Here is a 20,410-nt window from a genome sequence, read left to right as displayed (position 1 = left end):
ATCCCTAAGATCCAAGTTTTAATCCCCGTGGGCATGACTCAGGAAGCCAAGCCTACAGGTGCATTAAAGTCTGGGGCTCAATTTCACGTTTATGTTTCCTGACATCTTCTGGGGTATCCTTTGTGTTTCTTGGGTAGGGCTGAGGGTTACAGTTAAGGGAACTGAGAGTGGGATGGGCAAGTTTTCTATGACCATCAGGGGCCCACGAGAGAGTTTATTCAACTGTATACTCAGCCCTGGGATCTGCATCTGAAAACAGAGAATCATCAGGTTTGCTACTAGTTTAAAATATGGCAACATGGTTGTGATTTTGTCTTGCGGTTTCTTTTCTGTCTCTAGTTATCTTGACCCAGTGTTTAACTGCTGGGATGCTGACAACCTGACACGGGGCCTGATGCCCCTCACTTGCTGAATGGTGGTCTCTCTGGTCCTACCCCGCTCTGCAGTCTTTTCCTATGTGTCTCTGCCCATATGTCTTAATCATTAAGCAACCTTAACACCATCATGGTTGCTTCTCAGGGATAGAGCACAAGACCTGAGATTTGACTCCAATCCTGCCACTTGTCAGCTGTGCAGTGCAGGGCACTCTCTCCCTCTCTCTGAGTCTCAGTCATCTTAGTGATAAGACTAACTTCCCAGAACTGCTAGGAGGACTCAGTGAGATGATGCATGTGCGTGGAATGGAGAATTTCCAGTGCACATTAGCTGATTCAGAATTTACATAGTCATGTCCTTTTGAACACAGCTTTCTGTTTACCAGGAGAAACAGTATTTATGTGGGGCAGTCAACTGATGGCACATGGTCATTTCCTTAGTATTCTGCTATACCGTGGGAAAGTCGGTATTTCTGCCTGAGGGTGATATTCGCAGAGTCAGCTGTTAGAACTTGAAGTGACATTTGAAGTTGTTTCTTCCATTGGACAGGTGAAAACAGCAAGACCCAGGCAAGGGAAAAGACTTATTCAGGGTCATGTGGCTGGTCAGGGAGTCCTTCACACACAGTACGGAGGGCATTTCTCCTCGCTGTGGAGGCCTTTCCAAATGCCATCCTCTCCAGTAAGTACCAGGCCTGGGCTGGGCTGAAAATCAGAGTTACTGAATCACCAGCTCTCCCCTCCTCAGGCTTGGCTTATTGGCACACTTAAGCTGAGGCTGGATTGATTCATGGGTGGCATGTACAAATGCCAATGTATTCCTGACAAACCTGATTTGTGTATTCAGTAAAGAACCACGTGAAGCTTCATACACATGTGGCAATTTTCTTATAGGTGGCCTTTAGAGATCATAAAATAGAGCTTTATATTTGAAACTACAGTTCATTACATAAAGCTCCAGGAACCAGCATTCTCGAAATACTGTCAGCCCTTAAGAATTGTATCCAGCTCAAGGGAACTCCCTCGGCTGCCACCAATCCTGAGGCACAAAGTGGGGTCTCCTTTTCTCAAGGGATTCCCCAGAACTTTCCAATTGTTGACTTCAAGGTCATGAAGGACCTTGAGGACCATCTTAGAGGAAGAAACTGAGGCCCAGAGACATGATGGGGCTTGCCAAAGGATGCATGGTGGGTGAGTTGCAGGACTGGTACTAAAATCCAGTTCCTGACCTTGCAATTTTTACTATTTTCATTCAAAGCTGTGGGTAAAAAACAAGCAAAACAATACCTTAAATAATTCTTAAAATTCTAAAAAATCTATACTGTGTTTTTCTGGAATAAGCTGGCAAAAACATACATGGCTAGGTTTCAACTACTTCCCAATGATTTGATGGCTCAGATAATCTCCAATAAGGCTTTCTGGCTTCTTTCATCCTAAATGTCCTCTTCTGCCAACAAGCTGCTTTTTGATGGTTGCTGGAATCTCCTGCTGGAGAGCAAGTCTGTGCACAGGCCAGAAGCTATGGTGAGAACAAAGGGAGGAAAAAGGGTGGCCTAGGAGTGAAGTGGGAAGATCACTAGAGAATTCTTGGAAACTCTTCCGGCTCTGGGCCAGTCAGCCTTGTGCTTTTGGGCAATTCATTTAACCACTTGAGTCTGGATTTCCTCGTGGATAAACCAGAGAGAATTATCACAATAATGATGCTGATAAAAATAATAAAAATAATAATATCTGCTGTGACAATCAAATAAGGTAACAAATGTGGACGTGCCCTCTTACCAATGAGATACTATATGTGGATACTCTTACCACCTAGGGCCTGTGCTTAAGAACACATCACTTGATCTCCCTGTGCCTCAGGTTTACCACCGGGAACCTGGAGATGAGCTGAACTGACCTGACCTTGGAGGACTCAGGGAGATGCTATCTAGAACAGATACCCTCCTCCCTTGCCCTGTTTTATATCAAAACCTCAGAGGGGCACCAGGGTGTCTGGGGGGTAAATAGAAGCATAGATCCTACGTGGGGTCTGGCTGCTCAAGGTGAAAGCTTGGCTCTGTCACTTACTAGCTGTGTTATCCCAGGGCAAATTATTTAATCTCCCTGTGGCTCAATTTTTTCACATTAAAATGGGGATTAAAACAGGGGCCACCTCAGGGAACTGTGAGGAGGATTAAATGCAATACACACATCAAGCACCTGGCGTGGGGACTCGCACGTCGTTTGATTATTACTAAATGATGGCAGTCATTGCTCTTGCTCTCCAGGTGGCTCCAGCCTCAGCCACGACAGAGGGGAGATAAAAGGCATGTCCAGCACTGAAGGCAGAGCTTTGACTATGTCAAACTTTGTTGAAGCTCCTCACTCAATCTTTGGTTTTTGATGTGCTGATCAAGCTTCCCTTTGGAAGTGAAGTCATGCTAGACCTTGAGTAAGAAGATCTAGGTTCTAGCCCTGGCTCTGAGGTGTTACTTCAAGCTAGTCCCTTAACCTCTCTAGGCCTCAGTTTCCTCATCTGAAAAATAAAGTAGTAGAATGAAATGATTCTCTGGTCTCATCCATCTCCACCATTCTAAGACCAATTTTCCCTTTGGACAGATGGCTGAAGCAAGCTCTCTAACTTGGTTCTAGCCAGCTGGTCAGCAGAATCCCAAGATTCCTGACTTCCAGCTCAGGCTCAGATGATTAGAGACTTCCACTCCCCCTTTCTGGGTTATCTCCTAAAGGAGCACTTAGCCCACCAGGCACCTTTGATGTTAATCCACCAGCTGCCATCAACATCTTGTCACACACTTTATAATACCTGTCCCCCGTCTGCCCCCCTCCCACCAACCACTATTCATTTGTCGTGGGGCCCCAGAACTGAAATCATTCAATTCTTTCCCACCGCTTGCCCCCTACAATGCATCTGGGAACCAATCACCCAATTCAAGACATCTGTTTAGCTCACTTATAATCAAGCTGCAGCGAAGAAGGGCCAAGTCTCCTTCAGTCAATTAATTATATAACTGCAGCCCCGGAAGACAATCTCAGAAGAGGATGTGTGCGCGTGCATACCCACAATGGCAGGAGATTGGCACAGAAAGCTCAATTCTCATTTCTCTTATCTGTGACCATAACAATATTACAGATTGAAGAAATGGGACTTGGCTCTTCATCGCAGAACAGAAAATTGAAAATAATTAAACTTCTGAAGTTACCAGCCTCCTCATTTTACAGATGGGAAAACTGAGGCTCAGGAAGGTGAAGTGACTTGGCCGAAGTGGCATGGCCTAGGGGCTGGAGAAGCAGAAAGCTAAGACCAAAAGCCAGACTGGACTTCCAGTCCAGTTTTCTGCCTACAGTTTCCAGGAAGCATTTATGCAGAACATGGCATCTCTAACAGAATGAGGCCAGCTCCAGAGAGCATGGTGAAAACCTTGGTAATTTGTACACTGCTCAGCATGACATCCACCCAGATGGGATCATTCCTGAAACCAGATGGTTGGAGGAGAGCTCTGAGTAGTGTGGTAGCCCCAATAACCAGAAAAGGCTGATGGTCCTGGGAAGCCTTGACCTCAGAACATGCAAGACGGTCCTCCCCACTTACTCTTCTGTCTCTGCTGGTGAGGATCTCCTGAGTGTTGGAGGTGAACATGAGGTTCCTCCCTGATGCCAATCTCAAAACACAGGCTTCCTTAGCACAAACCCTGTGACCTTCAGAAACTCCCAATCCAGTGGGAGAGATGGACTTACTCACACCTGGCTCTCACGGTAAGCAGACCTGGTGAAGCCAGGAGGACACAGAACAAGAGAGACCTTCTGCCTGAAGGATCACAGGCTCAGGGAGGAGGCAACTTTTGGGCTGCATCTTGAAGGATGGAAGGATTTTGACAGATGATAGAGGTTTAGCTAGGAAATTTGTTAAGAATAGAGGAAGGAATGAGGTTATTCCAGGGAGGTGGGGAACTAGTATTGCTTATTTTTATGTAGTTGTATGAATTTTGAAGCTGGACTGCATAGCATTAAATTCCAGCTCAGATAGTATCATGGTTAAAGGTAAAGTGCTTTCAGGTTCCAGAGGACAAAGTTAGGGACTTAAAGAATGTTAAGGAAATATTTTCTAGCAAATAGAGCCATGTCACCAAAATGCAGGCTATTGGCTTCTCACTGGAGTGGGTCTGATTCCTCTTCAGAGAGCATTAGTGAAGCACCTGTGCTCCAGCACATGGAACTCTGTCCTCATAGTCAGTCCTGACAGTAATGCCGTCAATTAGGAATCATGACCATTCCCATTTTTCAGATGACAAACAGAATCAAAGAGAGTGGCTTGAGTCAATGAAGGTAATAATACTCATAAGAATCAGAGCTGGGAATGAATTCCACAACTCAATCCCAACTTGAGTTTCTTCCCCACTGTTCAAACAGAGGCTGGGACATGTCTTGCTTGGATGTCACAGAGGAGATTCAAATAGGCAACTAGGAGGTGAATGAAAGACCTGTGGTTCCCAAACCTAATCCTACAGTCCCCAGGCCCCAGAATCTTGTTTTTAAGAAGCTCTCCAGGTGATGGTGAGGCAACTAGACTGAGACTGGATGTGACTTTACCCACACCGGGATGGTACGGACCCTACACTGATGTAACCCTAGGGCAGCATGAACCCGCTGGGCTGACAGAGATCGAAGTAATTAAAGTGATGATATGAGTAAAGCAATGCTCAGAAGTAACATGTGAGGAAATTCTCTGCAGCCCAAGTACTGAGGAAATATGAGCTATCACCCACACGTCTGCTGTGGAGGGTTAGATGGGGCTCTGCCAAGCAGGCAGCCTGGGTGGAATCTCAGCTCTGCCACTAGCCCTGGGCAGATCACTGACCTCTCTGTGCCTAGTTTCCTCAGCTGTAAGATGAGGCTGCTTGACGAGACTGCTGTGGGCCCTGACAGCTCACAATCTCCAGGAATTTCTCACAGACCAAATTATTCTAGGCATCTACTCAAATGGGCGGGTTAAAGTCTTGTTAATCTGAGGGCTCTTCTGACATGAAGTTTTGCACCTGAGATTGCTCTTGACAAAACATTCATTTTAAGAGGATTTCCTCTCATTTTTCTCACTCTTGATCAGTCATTTTCGTGCATATGTTTTGGACACATGTCTTTCTAGACTGGTTAGAAATGCTCTGTATACAATATCTCAGATGTCCCAAAGCTGTCAAAACAAAAATTTCCCAGCTCACTCATGTCTGCTAAATATACTTTTTTAGGTTGAGGGGAAAAAAAAAAAAAAATCTACCCAAAGTAGTTAAAGACACAGCTTTTTGACTTCTAAATGAAAATATGCCCAGGCCAGGAACTGTTCTCCCCTTACACACATGTCTTTCCTGAAACCAATTAATATGACTTTAGGAATAAGAGGGTTTATGGGAACAGCCATACCTTTTACTAAAATAGAGATCCTCAGGGGCAGAAAAGCTCCAGATTGGGAATTGAGAGACTCGAGTATACTCCTAGTTTGCCCCTGGATTGTTCAGCAAATGTTGCAATTTCATCTAGTGTATGTTTATTAAGAACCCAACCAAGTACAAAATACTGGCGTAAGTACTGGGGATGCAAAGGAAACAAGATGCAGATTACTTGACCTCTAAGAGCTTACAGTCTAGGAATCATGATGATTCAGGGCCACACATAACTAAGATATGAAGAAAAGTGTGACATCAGACATGCAAAGTGCTCTGGAAAGACATTATATAACCTTCCTCAGTGAGAAAAATGGGAACAGTGAGGTCTACAACCTTGCAGGTTGTTCTAATTTGGGGTTAATTTGGTCACCAGCTGTGGGGTGTGAATGCTCACTATATGGTTTCCAAAAAGAAGCTCTACTAAATATAACAGGCAGACTATCTCTTTTTTTTAAAGAATGAATAGGATTTTATTTTAATGTTTGATTGTTTATTTATTTTTAAATTTACATACGGTAAAATGTCCCCATTTTGGCATACATTTCTAGAAGTCTTGACAAATGCCACAAGCTTAAAAGCCTTATTTCCCAAGTAAACCTTCCTATTAGGTTTGATGGTTCATCAGACCCAGGGATATTGCACATATATACAAAACAATCATACAAGTATTTAAGCAGCACCATTCAGAGGGACATTTAGGACCATCTTAGGCCTATGATAAAAGTGAACTAGGCTAGAATCTCTATGAGGGGCAGGAGCAAAGAGCTTGGCAAACTGTAGACACCCATTGGATGAGTGGATGTACGATAGATAGATAGATGGTAGATTAGATAGATAGATAGATAAAAGTGACATTTATCATCTTCTCTACCTTGGGTTGGATAAATTAGACTCATCAATGATTGCTTTATCATGTGACCTAGTTTACACTTCGGCCATAAAAAGGATGAAATACAAACTAGGAAGGTAATTTGAGTCATAAGAAACATCTGAGGAGTCCAGGGTTTTGTGGAGTTGGTGTCACACAGTGGGATTCTTGGAGAATTTGGAATGTTCAGGAAACAGTCAGAATGTTCTCAGATTTCAAGAGGGGGATGATACCACATTAGTGTTACAAAAAATTCCATCAACTTTTTCCATAAGAAAAATTCCAAGGCGAAAGAGACTCAGGGTAGCGTGGGTACTCAGGAAAAGCTCTGAGATAGAAGCAGGGACTGAGCTGGGCCTTGCAAGCTAGAGCAGGTAGAATCTAGGGAGACAGGTTCAAGGGAAGGAAAAACAAATTAATTGTGGACAAAATGGAATGAGAAAGAAGGAAACATGGGGGAAGGAGGAGGTATGTAAAACAGAAAGGGTATTTACCAGAGGGAGTCCTTGTTCTTTGGGTGGCTTCGACACTGTTGGTGACTCCCACATGTAAAATTCTTTACACCTTTGGTTTCTGTGGCTATTCCACCTTCTGGTTCTCCTCCTACCTTTCCTATTCATCTCTGACTGTTTGTCATGCTCCTCTTCTTCTGTTTACTTCTTAAATGTAACTTTCTGGATCCCTTCTGGGTCTTCATCCTCCAATCACAGCCTCAACCATAGCCTATGCTAATAATTCTCTATCACACCTCTCTCCTCAAAGCCAAGACATGGATTTACAACTCTCTACTGGCCTTCTTCACTTGCATGTCCTGAAAGCACTTCAAATGTAACTTGTTCAACAAAGATCTCACCATCTTCTCCTCTCCCTCTAGAGGTCGTGGTCACCATCTCTCCTTGCCAAATGTTTCTCCTCCTCCCTACTCTGATAATGGAATCTCCATCTACTCAATTACTCAAGCTGGACTCTCCCACATGGGCAACCAAGTCATTCTCACCTTATAGCCAGAATCTCTCCCAGGTTCCCTCCTGCCCTTCCTTTTCCAACCTATGCTTCACATGTAAGATCATATCTAAACCCTGAGTACACCCAGAAGTAACTGTTTCTCCAGGCTCATCTCTCCCAGACCATCTTTACCCTGTGTCACTGGGCTTGACCTATTCCTGGACACCCCTTTGCACATTCATTCCCTCTGCCCGGAAAGCCCTTCTCACTGATCTCAGTGGTGCCTGGGGTCCAAGGCCCAGCTCAGCAGTCCCTATCTCCAGAACATCTGCCTTCCTAAGTCCTCCGCAGAACTGTATTTCCCTCCCTGTGTTTCAGGGATCTTTGACCACGCCTCTGTTACTGCACCTGTCATACAGCAGGCATGTCTGCCTCTTCCTCAAGAGCTCCTTGTACTATTTGTATTTGTCATGGCCATGACTAGAGCAGAGCCAGGCATACAGTTGGTGCTCAAAGAATGTTTATATCCATTATCCCATTCTCTGGGACACTAAGGGGGAAATGATGCAGGCAGATAGGTAGGGATGCAGAAACAACCCTCAGGAGGAGGTTGCTCAAGATTGGAGCAAGCTTTAGGGAGCCACCTGCCCAGGTGTGAGAGCTGAGACCATGTTAACAGGAGAAAGAACACAAGGCCAGGAGACCACACAACCCTGAGTGATCCTTTCCACATTGTCTATCTGTTGGTCTGTCTCTGTCTCTGTTCCCCCATTCATCTCTCTCTTTCCCTTTTGTCAATTCCTTTCCCTGTCTGTCTGTGACAGTCATTTTAAATGGATCTCTTTTGACTTGTTTTTCTTGCTTTTGTGTCAGTTAATCATTCTTTTATTATCTTTTAATCTGACTTGTTTCCTTTCCGTTTCTCCTCACTCAGCCTGCCATTAACATAGAGATAAATTGTTGGTATTTATTGAGTGGGTCTACATGTCTTTATTTTAAAGGCAAGGAATGTGATCAAGGGGAGCATTTTAAACAAGTATCTCCTTGAAACACCTAAGCCAACTGTTTTTCACTTGATTTCCACAGACTGAGTTCATTGGTTCCCAGCAGGTCACTGGTCCTCAGGGTAACAGATGTTCCCTGCTCTTGGTCTTGTATGACGGCTGGCACTGCTGTCCCCTTTGGGACTCAGCCTTTTAGGTGAATAAGTGCAGAGCCTTGTGCTTACCATGTTGTAGATAAAAATACAGAGGCACGGGCTAGGAATGAACTTGACTTCCCAGCTCAGTGGAGCAGGGCTGGGAAGAGAACACAAAAAGGCCTGGCCAATCAGGGCAGAGGAATTGGTAAGAAAGCTTTCAGCCCTGACAATGGTCCACGAGGGATGCTCCCTTGTGGAGCTGCTTTTCACTGACACCAGGCTTCTGAGGGCAGAATGGCAGATCACGGCCAGCCACATTAAATATGTAATTTCAGAAATGTGATCAAACTGACTTCCTGCCAGAGCTATGAAGCAAATCCCACGGGGGGCTGGAGGACCTATTTGTTTTCCATTTTTGATTCTGTGGTAGGTTGATTTTTTTTTTTTTTTTTGAGAGAGACATTTAATTTACCCAGTCTTTTCAATCAAAGAAATTGATACATTAACAAGACTGGTGATGGTGGTAGCAGCAGCTGGGGAAGTAATTAAAAAGTCTAATCTTTCTTTGTTTCCAAAAGCACCAGTCCCTAAATTGGATGGGTCCCAATGGGCTTGAAAGCAGACAAAGTTTTAATAGAACTTTTACTTAAAGTCCAACACTGGCTTTGTTGTGCCCTGATGCTGAGATTTTGGGAGGAATCTTTCTTTTCCAGGATTCAATGTTCTGGACATGGGAGGACTGGAGGGATGAAGGATTACATTAGTTTACTAGGGCTGTCACAACAAAACACTACAAAATAGGTGGCTTCAAATAGCAGAAATTTATTCTCTCACAGTTTTGGAGGCCAGAAGTCTGAAATCAAGACGTTAACAGGACCATGCTCTGATGGCTCTAGGAGAGAATCTGTCCCATGCCTTTCCCTAGCTTTTGGTGGTTGCTGGCAATCCTTGGCATTCCTTGGCTTGAAGATGCATCATTCTAATCTCTGCCTCCATTTTTACATGGTGTTCATCCTGTGTGTCATGTCTGTATCTCTGTTTTCTCTTCTTATAAGGACATCAGTTATATTGGATTAGGGCCCACTCTAATCCAGTATGGACTCAACTTAATTGCATCTACAAAGACCCTATTTTAAAATAAGGCCACATTCATGGACACTAGGGGTATACTGAACCCATAGCAGGGACCAGAGTTTATGGTAGGGAAGGCAAGACTGCCCATGGTGCCTGGGGGGGCCTACATCCATGTCTAGAAAGAGGTGAATTACATGGCCTACCTGGGATAGTCTCAATTTGGGGACATCAAGCCTTGGTCCTATAGCTGCCCACATCTTGGATATCAAATTGGTCATTCAGTCCAAACACCAGGTTGTCCAGGAAATGAGAGCCCTCTCCATAGAGTGGGGACTTCATCTTTGAATTAACTTTTTGATGTGGTAGAAAGAGCACTAGACTTGAAGTCAGAAAATCTGGGTTCAGTCTTCTCTAATGCTCATCAGCTCCATAACTTGGGAGCACGGTTAATAAATGTCTTCAGCCCTCAATTTACATTTCTATAAAAGTGGGATATAAAATAATTTTCACCCACCACAATTTTATGACAAGCTGAAGTGAGAAAGGGGGGCGTGGAAGAGTTTTGCAAAGTATCAAACTTTTTTTTTTTCAATAAATGAAAATCCTCTTTCTCTGCCTCATCTGGGTAGAAACTTTGGTTATTCTGCTTTAAAAGGTGATCTGATTCTTCACACACCCAGAATAGGCAAACATGAATTAAAGGTGGGCAGGATATCATCTGCTTCTGTGGCTCTAGAACTCAAGGTGATTAAAACCCCCAGTGGCCTCAATCTCTTAGCTACCTGCAGTTACCAAATAAAACAGGTTTTTATCTGGGTAGGGAGTTGGGGTCCAATCCTTTAGCCAAGCCTATAAATAAGTCTTAAGGCATCAGAGCTGGATAATAAAAGGAAAAAAATTCTTTCTTTAGATGTCCCCCCCAGCTTCTTCAAAGCCTTGGGGAAAGAATGTGCAGCTCTGCTTGTTGATGACGCAATTAGCAGGCTCCCATCATTCAAGACAAGAGACAAGAAAGAGCTGGAGGGCTTCCCTGGTGGCACAGTGGTTAAGAATCTGCCTGCCAATGCAGGGGGCACAGATTCGAGCCCTGGTCCAGGAAGATCCTACATGCCGCGGAGCAAGTAAGTCCGTGCGCCACAGTTACTGAGCCTGCACTCTAGAGCCCGTGAGCCACAACTACTGAGCCCATGTGCCACAACTACTGAAGCCCACACGCCTAGAGCCAGTGGTCCGCAACAAGAGAAGCCACTGCAATGAGAAGCCCGCGCACCACAACAAAGAGTAGCCCCGGCTCGCCGCAACTAGAGAAAGCCCACGCGCAGCAACAAAGACCCAGTGCAGCCAAAAAATAAATAAATAAGTATATTTAAAAAAAAAAAAAAAAAAAAAAAGAAAGAGCTGGAATCTGATACCAAATGCCATTGAAGAAAATATATTTTACACAACATAAAAGGCCCCAACGTAAATTAGAAGAAATATGGGAAGACTTCAAAAAGGTAGGTCAAACTTTTTCCTCAAGCAGATAATTACAGACTGGGGTGAGTAAATCTTATTAGCCTCTCTCCACCTCGTCTCTTCTCATAAAACACCCTTGAAAAGAAAGCCATACTCAATTCAGGACTGGACAAGCTTGCCTGAGAGGGATGGCCCGCCACTGTCTATCATGATGCCTGTGGTCGGGTTGTTGATGCCTACCCTGCTGCCCTCTCCTACCTCCCCCTCCAGACGTCCCCTCCCACCTCCACCCCAGAACGCAGGTGAAGACAGCCAGCCAGGCACCAAGCTCCACCACTCAGGGCCCGCATCGACTTGCTGAGTCTTGGTTACTTCTCACTGTCTGAAGAACTATCCCTTCAGGCAGCAATTTTCCAGTCAAATTTCTCTGCCCAAGTTTGAGGTCTTAAAATTAATGAAGTTGTTAACATTTCTTAAAATGTCTTTCGCGGCAGTTGAAAGGTGTGGATTTATCACCAGTGAGCCTGCTGGCCTCTTTGGTTCATAGAGAGATATGCGCTGAGTCCCGCAAACATCTTTAAGAAAACAGGAGTCTCAGTCTTCAGTCTGCTCTGCTGTGTGTCTCAGGACTAGTCTTCAACCTCAGTGCCCCAGAGGTGCTCTTTGTGGCAATGGGCTGAGCTCCCTACAGGATTGTTTCTCTGGACAATAAGCTCTGAGAGAGCAGGAGCAAGTCTCACTTATGTTTGTGTTTGTATCACCTCTAACATTTGGCACTGGACCAGGCACACACCGGTGGTGGTGGGGACAGGTGGGTCCTTATGAGTCTCAGCTGAATTAAATATAGGAAGAGATGAAAAGGCTCTGAGATTACCACTGCACCCAGTCAAGGAGCCACCAACCAAGAATCATCTATTCTCACCCTGTGAATCAGTAGCAATGATGGTGCTGACTTTGGCACCCTCACTGAGCATTTCGGCAAGGCCTGACCAATGGTTTGGGTTCCCTCCTCTGCCAAGAAGGGAAATCATGAGGCTTCTAGGCTAAAAGGAGCATTTGAAAGGAATCCTAGGAGTCTTGCATATCTATTCTTTTGCCCAAGGAGCATGCCACCCCACCCTCATTTTATACATGAGATAGGTGAGGCCCAGGGAGAGGAAGCAGGTGTATCAGAGCCAAGCAGTGGGCATGTAGCGGTTTAAATAAGCTCCGGTGGTTTTCTCCTTTCAACTTGAAATCTCTTTCTAGATGTTTCAGAGAGAACAAATGCAATGTCCTCTGTGTCATGCAGGAGGCAGACTGGCCTGTTTTGGACATTCTGCATTTTATAGAAGTTGTGGAGATGCTGAATGACTTTGAGAGCAAATTCAAACAATGTTATCCAAAGACTGGTTCTATCACAAATCTGGTTTTACAAAGCAATAACAGTATAAAGGACCAGATTTCAATTATTTATAAACACCTGCCCTTATCCTAAGATGATACTCAGTGTCTGGCTTAAATAAAATCAAGCAGTAATTCTTATCTGGAATCTCCTGACAGCTACTGATCTTCCCCTGCAACCGGGGAGGCTTAGCAGTATAGCAGGAAACATCCCAGCAGAGTACAATTCTAAACTGCCCTAGGGTTTTTCATGCATTTATTTTTTAAAGTTTGAAATGAAGGTACAATTAATATGAACCAAGACTCACTGCTCTACGAAGGAGGGACACTAGCAGGTGGAAGGTCTGTTAGGTGCACTTTAAAAAGCTCAGGCCCAGGGGCAGAGACTGAGTGGCAGGAATAGGTAAACATGCCCAGAAGGGAATCTAGAACTCAGTGTATACCAGGTTCATAAATACTTAGTTGAATCAGGCCTGATGAGTAAGTTCCATCCCTGAAGGCCTCTGCATTCATTTATCATGCACAAGCCTCTATGAGTTTCTTCTATGTGATGGGATAAAGTGGGGAGCAAACACAGATTTGTGCCTGCCCTCATGGGGTTCACCCTAGAGGAGTTCAAGAGAAGAAAAAAATGTCCAAGTTGAAATACATCAGCTCTCCTCCAAACCTGCCCTTTCCTCTGCAGAGGCCCAGCTCCTGTGAGCTATTAGGATGAACATGGAGGATGAGGAATGCTACACCATGTAAATATGGCCTCACCCTAGCAGTCTGCGTAGGTAGCTCCCTAGGAGAAAAAGTGAAGGGAAGAATTCTGCTTTTGTAGTTAGAAAATCCACTTTGTATGATCTTATTATGCTCAATTTCTGCATCTGTAAAAATGGAATGGGACTTGGCCTCCTTACCTCTGAGGTTGTTGCAGAATCAAATGAACTGAAATAATACCTAGGAACACGTCTGGGTACTTTTAAGGAGGTACCTAAACGTAAGGAAATCACTTGAGGGGCCCCAGAAGACCCTCATAATAACAATCCTCTCTTCAAGAGATCACTATTAGAAACACTCATGGGTTAGAACCCTGTATCTAGAAAGCTACAGTCAAAATTCAAATAAGCATTACATCTAATGACTGGTAAGGGGATGTCAGGAATACCACACACATAAAGGCTCGGGGGATGAGATATGGCAGCGACAAAGCCCTTGGCTTCCTCCAGGATACATAAGGCAGCTGTCAGTCTGGAGAAGCCAGTCCTGGGGGGAATGGTCTTAAGTTGGGTGTCAATGGAGACTAAGGGTAGAGAAAGACTTCCTCCCCGACAAGCCATACATCACAAGCTGAAATTCACAGCTTCTTTAATTATGAGATGGTGACAGTACATCACAAATAACTATCAAAATATACTTACCATATCGGCTACGATGAGACAGGAAAGGGAAGGAATTTTTCATTATCCAGGTCAGATTCCAGGCAAAAGAATCAGGAGGAAGAGAAGGCAGGTTTGTTGGTGACTCCAAGGAGCTCTGACGGGAACCTAAAAAGACAAAGAGAACACTGATCTTTGCCCTTGGGATGTGTCTTTTAGCTGTCACTCATATTGCTTATAAAAGAAAATTCATAAAAGGCTTTCATGACATCAGTTGGAAAATGAGGGGAAAAAAGACTGAGTCACGAGTAGGTTGAATTGACCTCAGTACCTCACTGCACATTTTCTACCAAGGGTAGCCAGATCGAAGAAGTCTGAATCTTGTGACCTAGGCCATGCCAAACATCTCTGGGAGACGAACTAGAAGCCAGGCTACTTAATGGCTTGGTCTAATAGCTCTATCCAAAGTCTATTCTGCTTATAAGAATTTGTGCAACTTTACAGAGAACTTTAATTCATCTCATTTAAATAATGCCTCCACTCTACTTTATGTTCCGACTTGTAACTTCATCTAATGTTGTTTGCTTGGGTTATTGCCTTATCAATGAGAGTGTTGAAACTGCACTCAGAAGTTATGAGTTTTGACAATTGTGTTATTTTCAGGAAAAAAAAAAAAAAAAGCTAGGTGATGAGTTTTCCCATAACTAAGAGCCCAGGGAGCCACAAAGGATTAATGTTTCTGATTTGCATGAGAGAAAGAAGGGTTGAGAGAAAAGGAGCAAAAGCAGCATTGTTCCTTTGCTTAACAGTACCTCAAGTGGGTTTTGTGGGGTGAAAAGTAATTATAATATATCTACAAATCAAATGAACACGGGCTGCATGCTCTTATGCAGTTCTTCCCAGAAATCCCCAACTCAATCACTATTTGCTAACGTTTTAAGGCAGGCAAAGCTTTTTCTGTTAAAAAAATAGAATCAGTTTGAGAATCAGTTCTGTTTAGGAGATAGACACATAGCAAGACTGAGTGTGGGGAGGAGGCAAGGAAGGGAACTAGAATTTCTTCTGCAGCTTCCATGGGCGAGGCACCATGCTGGGCTCTTAACTCACATAATTTCGCAGTGACCCTCTGAGATAAGCATTACCATCCCTGTTTCACATATGCAACAACTGAGGCTCAGAGGGGCAAATGATAGAATCTGAAACTGAAGCCAGTTTTGCCTGGCCTCAGGAGGCCATGCTATACCATGGGTGGGCTGGTTTGCTACTCAAACAGTAATTGTTAAACCACCTAGACTGATTTCACAAAGAGGAAGAGGAGGAAGAAGAGAAAGAATAAAAGGAAGCAACAGTAGCAGTAGCATTTTTTTAGCCTATTTGCTTTGTAGATTCTTCCACGTCACCTCCAGCACGCAACCCTCCTTCAACCCTCTTTTAGTATCAATCCCTCTTCGCACACTTTAAGGAAATAACTGCCCTGAGTGGCCACAGCAGACTTTTGTTTCCAGACCGCTCCACTGTTTTATTTACAGGTGCTGCCTTTGGGTAAAGCCCACTTGTTCCTGCCACTAGAACAGAATGGGCATTCTATGTTCTCCTTCCTAAAAGAAACACTCTTCTTTCTGCCTTCCAAAGATTTGAGTTGGAAGTGCTGGCTTCTGAGTACCTAGAAAAGAGTTTTTGACTTTTCTCCCACATCTGATCTAAAGAGATAAGAATTGAATTGGTTAGTACCCAGATACATCGTTTGCAGCATTTCTCCAAAATGGCTTAGAGGAATGCACTGAAAGGGGTCAGAAATTATGTTAGTAAGTTTCAGAGAGCAGCCATCTCATTTCACCCTCACATCAACTCTGTTTTATAGATGGGCAATGGGGCTGAGAGAAGTGAGGTCCAAGACCACACACGTCTACTTAGGAGCAGGCTTGAGTTTATTAGACTTTTAAAGAATTAATAATATTAATTGAGCACACATGGATCAGCCATTGTGCTAAGTGCTTTAAGTGTGTGATTACATTCACTTCTTAAAACAACCTTGTGAATAAGTATCAATACTATTATTGGGCCTTATTTTGAGCCCAGGGAAACTGAGGCTGAGAGAGCTTGGATGCCCTAACTGTGGCCACATGGCCAGCAGGCAGGAGACCAGAGTCAACAGACCAGACTGGCCTGATGCTATAGCCCATGCTCCTTCTACCACCCTTCATGGACCCCCACAAACTACTGCATGGTGCTTCTCAGTTCTCTACAGGGCCCTTCAGCATCCCCATGGGTCAATGGCTAAGGTCAGAGATCAGAGTATGCTCCAGAATGGGGCAACAGTGTGAGGGGTGTGAGAAGGCTCTGACAACCAACTCCTTGCAATAACCCCCATGTGATTAAAAATTGGCATCTCCATGTCTGCGTCATCAACATAGTTCAAATTTTAAGTAATTCTGAAGCAACAGGAAGACCAAGTCTAGGCAATATTTCCCTGTTTCAGAATGATGTCATTTTTCTTAGCCATACAGTTTGGGAATGATATTAACTTCTTCCTGGATTGAAGCACCAAGTGGATGGGGCTAGACTTCAGGAAGCACTTATGAATCTGTGAGTGGGCACAGAGTGGCAGATGACTTTTAATATGGATAAGGGCCAGGTTATATATTCAGGGGAAAAAAATATCTGAAATCATTCAAAAGGAAGGGCTCTGAGGGCTGAGTCATGGCCCAGCAAGGAGCCATGGGCATCACTGTGGGTCATTCCTAAAGACATAAGCTTAAACCATTTTATATCCAAAAATGCCAATAAATAGTTGGGCACCTTCAAAGTTAAATACTGAAGAGAAAGCAAGCATTTTCGTCCCGCCCGTACAGGAACTCCCAGAATTTCTGCTAGTAGGTTGGGTTCACATGGTCCTCAGAGGGAAGTGGATAGTGGTTTGCTGGATCAGGCTGGGAGAGCTAATGGAGGGGTCAGCCAAGAGGATGAGCCTCCTCACCTGAGAAGGTGAGGACCGAGAAAGACACAGTCTACATGAATGAGGTTGTTTGCCCAAATCAGAAGCACTGACACAGAAATGCGTTCTAATTAAAGTTAATAGAATATGCATACATTTAGAATAGAAAGAAGAAAGTACTGCATTTAAGTGCAGGGAAGAGGCTCTCTGCTCCCTTCACACTCCATCTCCACTACCTACCCCCCATCCTCAGCCCTGGTGGGAATGGGGGTTTCCAGCATAGAGGAAAGCTATGCCATAAAAAGCAATCCATTTAAGCAAGAAAAAACTTGGCTCTTTGGTGCTTCCCTCTGAGAACGTGAGGATCAGAGTAAAATGGGTCTCACCAGCACAGACTTATGGGGTGAAGGTGTGAATTAAGACCCGCTGGCTCAAGTAGAGTGTATCTTGGAATCTGGGGGACAGAGGCAGAAAGGAAAGGAGAGGGGAAAGTAGGAGCAAGAGCTTCCAGGTGCCCAAGTGATGGCCAAGACCACCTGAGAGAAAAGTAAAGAAATGTACTCTGGACTGAGGGCATTACTGATTGGTTACAGATAAGATTGTTTTATGTTTTTCCTTTGGGGTAAGGGAGATGGAGATGATATCCTGAGCCCTTTTCCAGGCACCACAGGGTGTCTAGGCAGAATGAAACCCCCAACCTCTTGACACAGCTTTTTCCACTGTGCACCACCCCCCTTGCATCCTCAGCTTAGATTCCAGTGTTCATCACTATCACAATTCCACTGTAATAATTCCCTTGCAAACAACCGCAACTCACTTCCTTCTTTTGTCCTTCACAATTGTCCTGAGCAGCTGAATGTGGTGGTAGGAGAGGAGGGGAGCAAAAGGGGAGGAGGAGTACACCAGAGGCTGACAAGTCTCACTTTAAAATCATGACAACAAACCTCAAGAGGACCCTCAGGACTGCCCAGGAATCCTTCTGAATTCGCTAATGGGCTCAATTCACCCTCCCTCTCTCTAGACCCACTCCTTCCAAGTTTCTCTTACCCTTCAAGCTTCCAATCCTCCACCCCCATTCCTCTACTTTCTCAGCTAGTGAACTTGTTTCTTGTTTCATTGAAAAAAGAGAACCAAATCTACCAACTTACAGGTATCAGTACCTATATATGCTACCTTCTGTCCTGTTGCAGCAGATATGCTGTCTACACTCCTAAGCAGTGGCAGCCTCTCCACTTCGGTGCTAATCTCATCACTTCCCAAGAAATCAGCTGTTGCAATAGTCTGCCCTTTCTCCTGCATCAACAATTTCCGCCCTCTTCCAAGTCAATCTCATCTGCAGCAAACATACACCATCTTAAAAAAAGAAAAGAAAAAACTTCCTTGACCTTCACACTCTTCTTCAGCCATCATCCAATTACTTGCTCTCCTTCACAGCTAAATACCTTAAAAAGATTTGCCTATGCTTCTGTCTCTAGTTTTCCCCTCTCATTTTCTCTTTTCTTTTAATTTTTTTTTAATTTTTATTTTATTTATTTATTTTTGGCTGCATTGGGCCTTTGTTGCTGCACGTGGGCTTTCTCTAGTTGCAGTGAGCGGGGGTTACTCTTTGTTGCGGTGCACGTGCTTCTCATTGCGGTGGCTGCTCTTGTTGCGGAGCACGGGGTCTAGTCGTGTGGGCTTCAGTAGTGTGGCACACAGGCTCAGTAGTTGTGGCTCACAGGCTCTAGAGTGCAGGCTCAGTAGTTGTGGCGCACGGGATTATTTGCTCTGTGGCATGTGGGATCTTCACAGACCAGGGATCGAACCTGTGTCCCCGGCATTGGCAGGCAGATTCTTATCCACTGTGCCACCAGGGAAGCCCATCCCCTCTCATTTTCTTTTAAACTCAATTAAATCAGGATTGTCTCCACTACTCCAGGTCAAGGTCACCAAAGACCCCAAGTTGCATACACAATGAATGAGTCTTGGTCCTTCTCTTACTAGACCTCTCAGCAGCATTGGACCTCGCTGATCCTCCCTGCTTCTTGGATTCTTAATATCTCTGTGACCACATGGTCCTTGGTTGCCATAGTTCTTGCCTCCTAGTTCGGTGGCAGGTCCTCTCTACTCTTCTTTGCTAGATCCTCCTCATTTTCCAAGCTGTACAAAAGGAGCATTCTCCACTTCCCAGCAGTAACTTCCCAGGAGATTTCACGGCTGAATATTGTATTTCATAGCAGTGGTTTTAACCAGCTGACAGTGATCAATGACCATGAATTTCAAGTGACCCCAGGACACCAGACCCTTCCTGAACTTCACTAAAGTCTCTTAACCAATGAACAAGGGACTTGTTTTAACCAAGCATGTTCAGACTTATGAATTCATTCTCTCCTGTGCAAAGTGCTGATTTTCAATTCTGAATTAGTATGACCACCATGTAACCCTCTTCCTAAGGCTTTAAAAACTCTGACTTTTATTCCTTAGAGAACTACTCAGTGAATTTCTTGCCTGACATGTAAATAAGCTCAGCTTTTTTTTTCTTTTTAAAAAACTTGATGGGGGAGGGAATCTCTGTTTTATTATTTGACAGTTGTTAAAAGTTGGGTAACTTGGGACATTTCTCCATCTAAACTCACTCCCAAAAATGATCTCATCCAGTTTCAAAGCTTTAAATATCATCTATATATTAATACTACTAAATTTATATCTCCAGGCCCAACCTCTTCCCTGAACAGCAGAATGTATGTCCAACTGCCAGTTTGAAATCTCCATCTTATTCCTGGGTAAGTATCACAAACTTAACACATGCAAAAATAAAAACTTGATGTCCCTCCACTGAAACCCCAGGTGTTCCCTATTTCAGATAGCGATGACAAAACTCTCCTGGTTACTTGGGCCAAAACCAAGGAGGAATCCTTGACTTCTTTTTCCCACACCGCACATCAGTTCATCAACCAATCTTGTTGACTCTACGTGCATTTTGTCCCTCTCTTCTCTCCCCACATCACCTCTTACCCTGACAACTGCTATAGGCTCCCAGCTGGTTCCCTGCTTCTACTATTGCTCACCTTCAGTGTGCTCTCCACGCAGCAGTCAGACTGATACTCCAGCCCTGAAATAGCATTCACATTTCTTGCCATAGCCTAGCCCTTTAAGGCCCCACATGATCTGGCCCCTGGTTCTCTCTCTGACTTCATTTCCAAACATTTTTCCCTTGATCATGGAGCTCCAGCCCCACAGGCCTCCTTGCTATTCTTTTTTTTTTTTCAAAGAAATTCACGTTCTTTTATTTATTTATTTATTTATTTATTTATGACTGTGTTGAGTCTTCGTTTCTGTGCAAGGTCTTTCTCTAGTTGCGGCAAGTGGGGACCACTCTTCATCGCGGTGCGCGGGCCTCTCACCATCGCGGCCTCTCCTGCTGCGGAGCACAGGCTCCAGACGCGCAGGCTCAGTAATT

The 20,410-nt window shown here is 44.3% G+C and overlaps 1 protein-coding gene across 1 annotated transcript in view; it reads right to left on the bottom strand.

Moving 5' to 3' along the window:
* LOC309612084 (ALK tyrosine kinase receptor-like) overlaps positions 1–20,410 on the bottom strand; it is a gene marked incomplete at its 5' end in the record, with an annotated part of 407,879 nt that overhangs the window by 187,381 nt on the left and 200,088 nt on the right. The window contains one exon of the mRNA XM_082357365.1: positions 14,079–14,204. Within this exon, the coding sequence (XP_082213491.1) occupies positions 14,079–14,204 (126 nt within the window). The remainder of the gene's footprint in view (positions 1–14,078; positions 14,205–20,410) is intronic.

This window comes from Balaenoptera borealis (genome assembly GCF_965194805.1).
Source record: "Balaenoptera borealis genome assembly, chromosome: 15".
NCBI classification, from domain to species: domain Eukaryota; kingdom Metazoa; phylum Chordata; class Mammalia; order Artiodactyla; family Balaenopteridae; genus Balaenoptera; species Balaenoptera borealis.
This window is presented reverse-complemented; position numbering and strand designations above follow the sequence as displayed.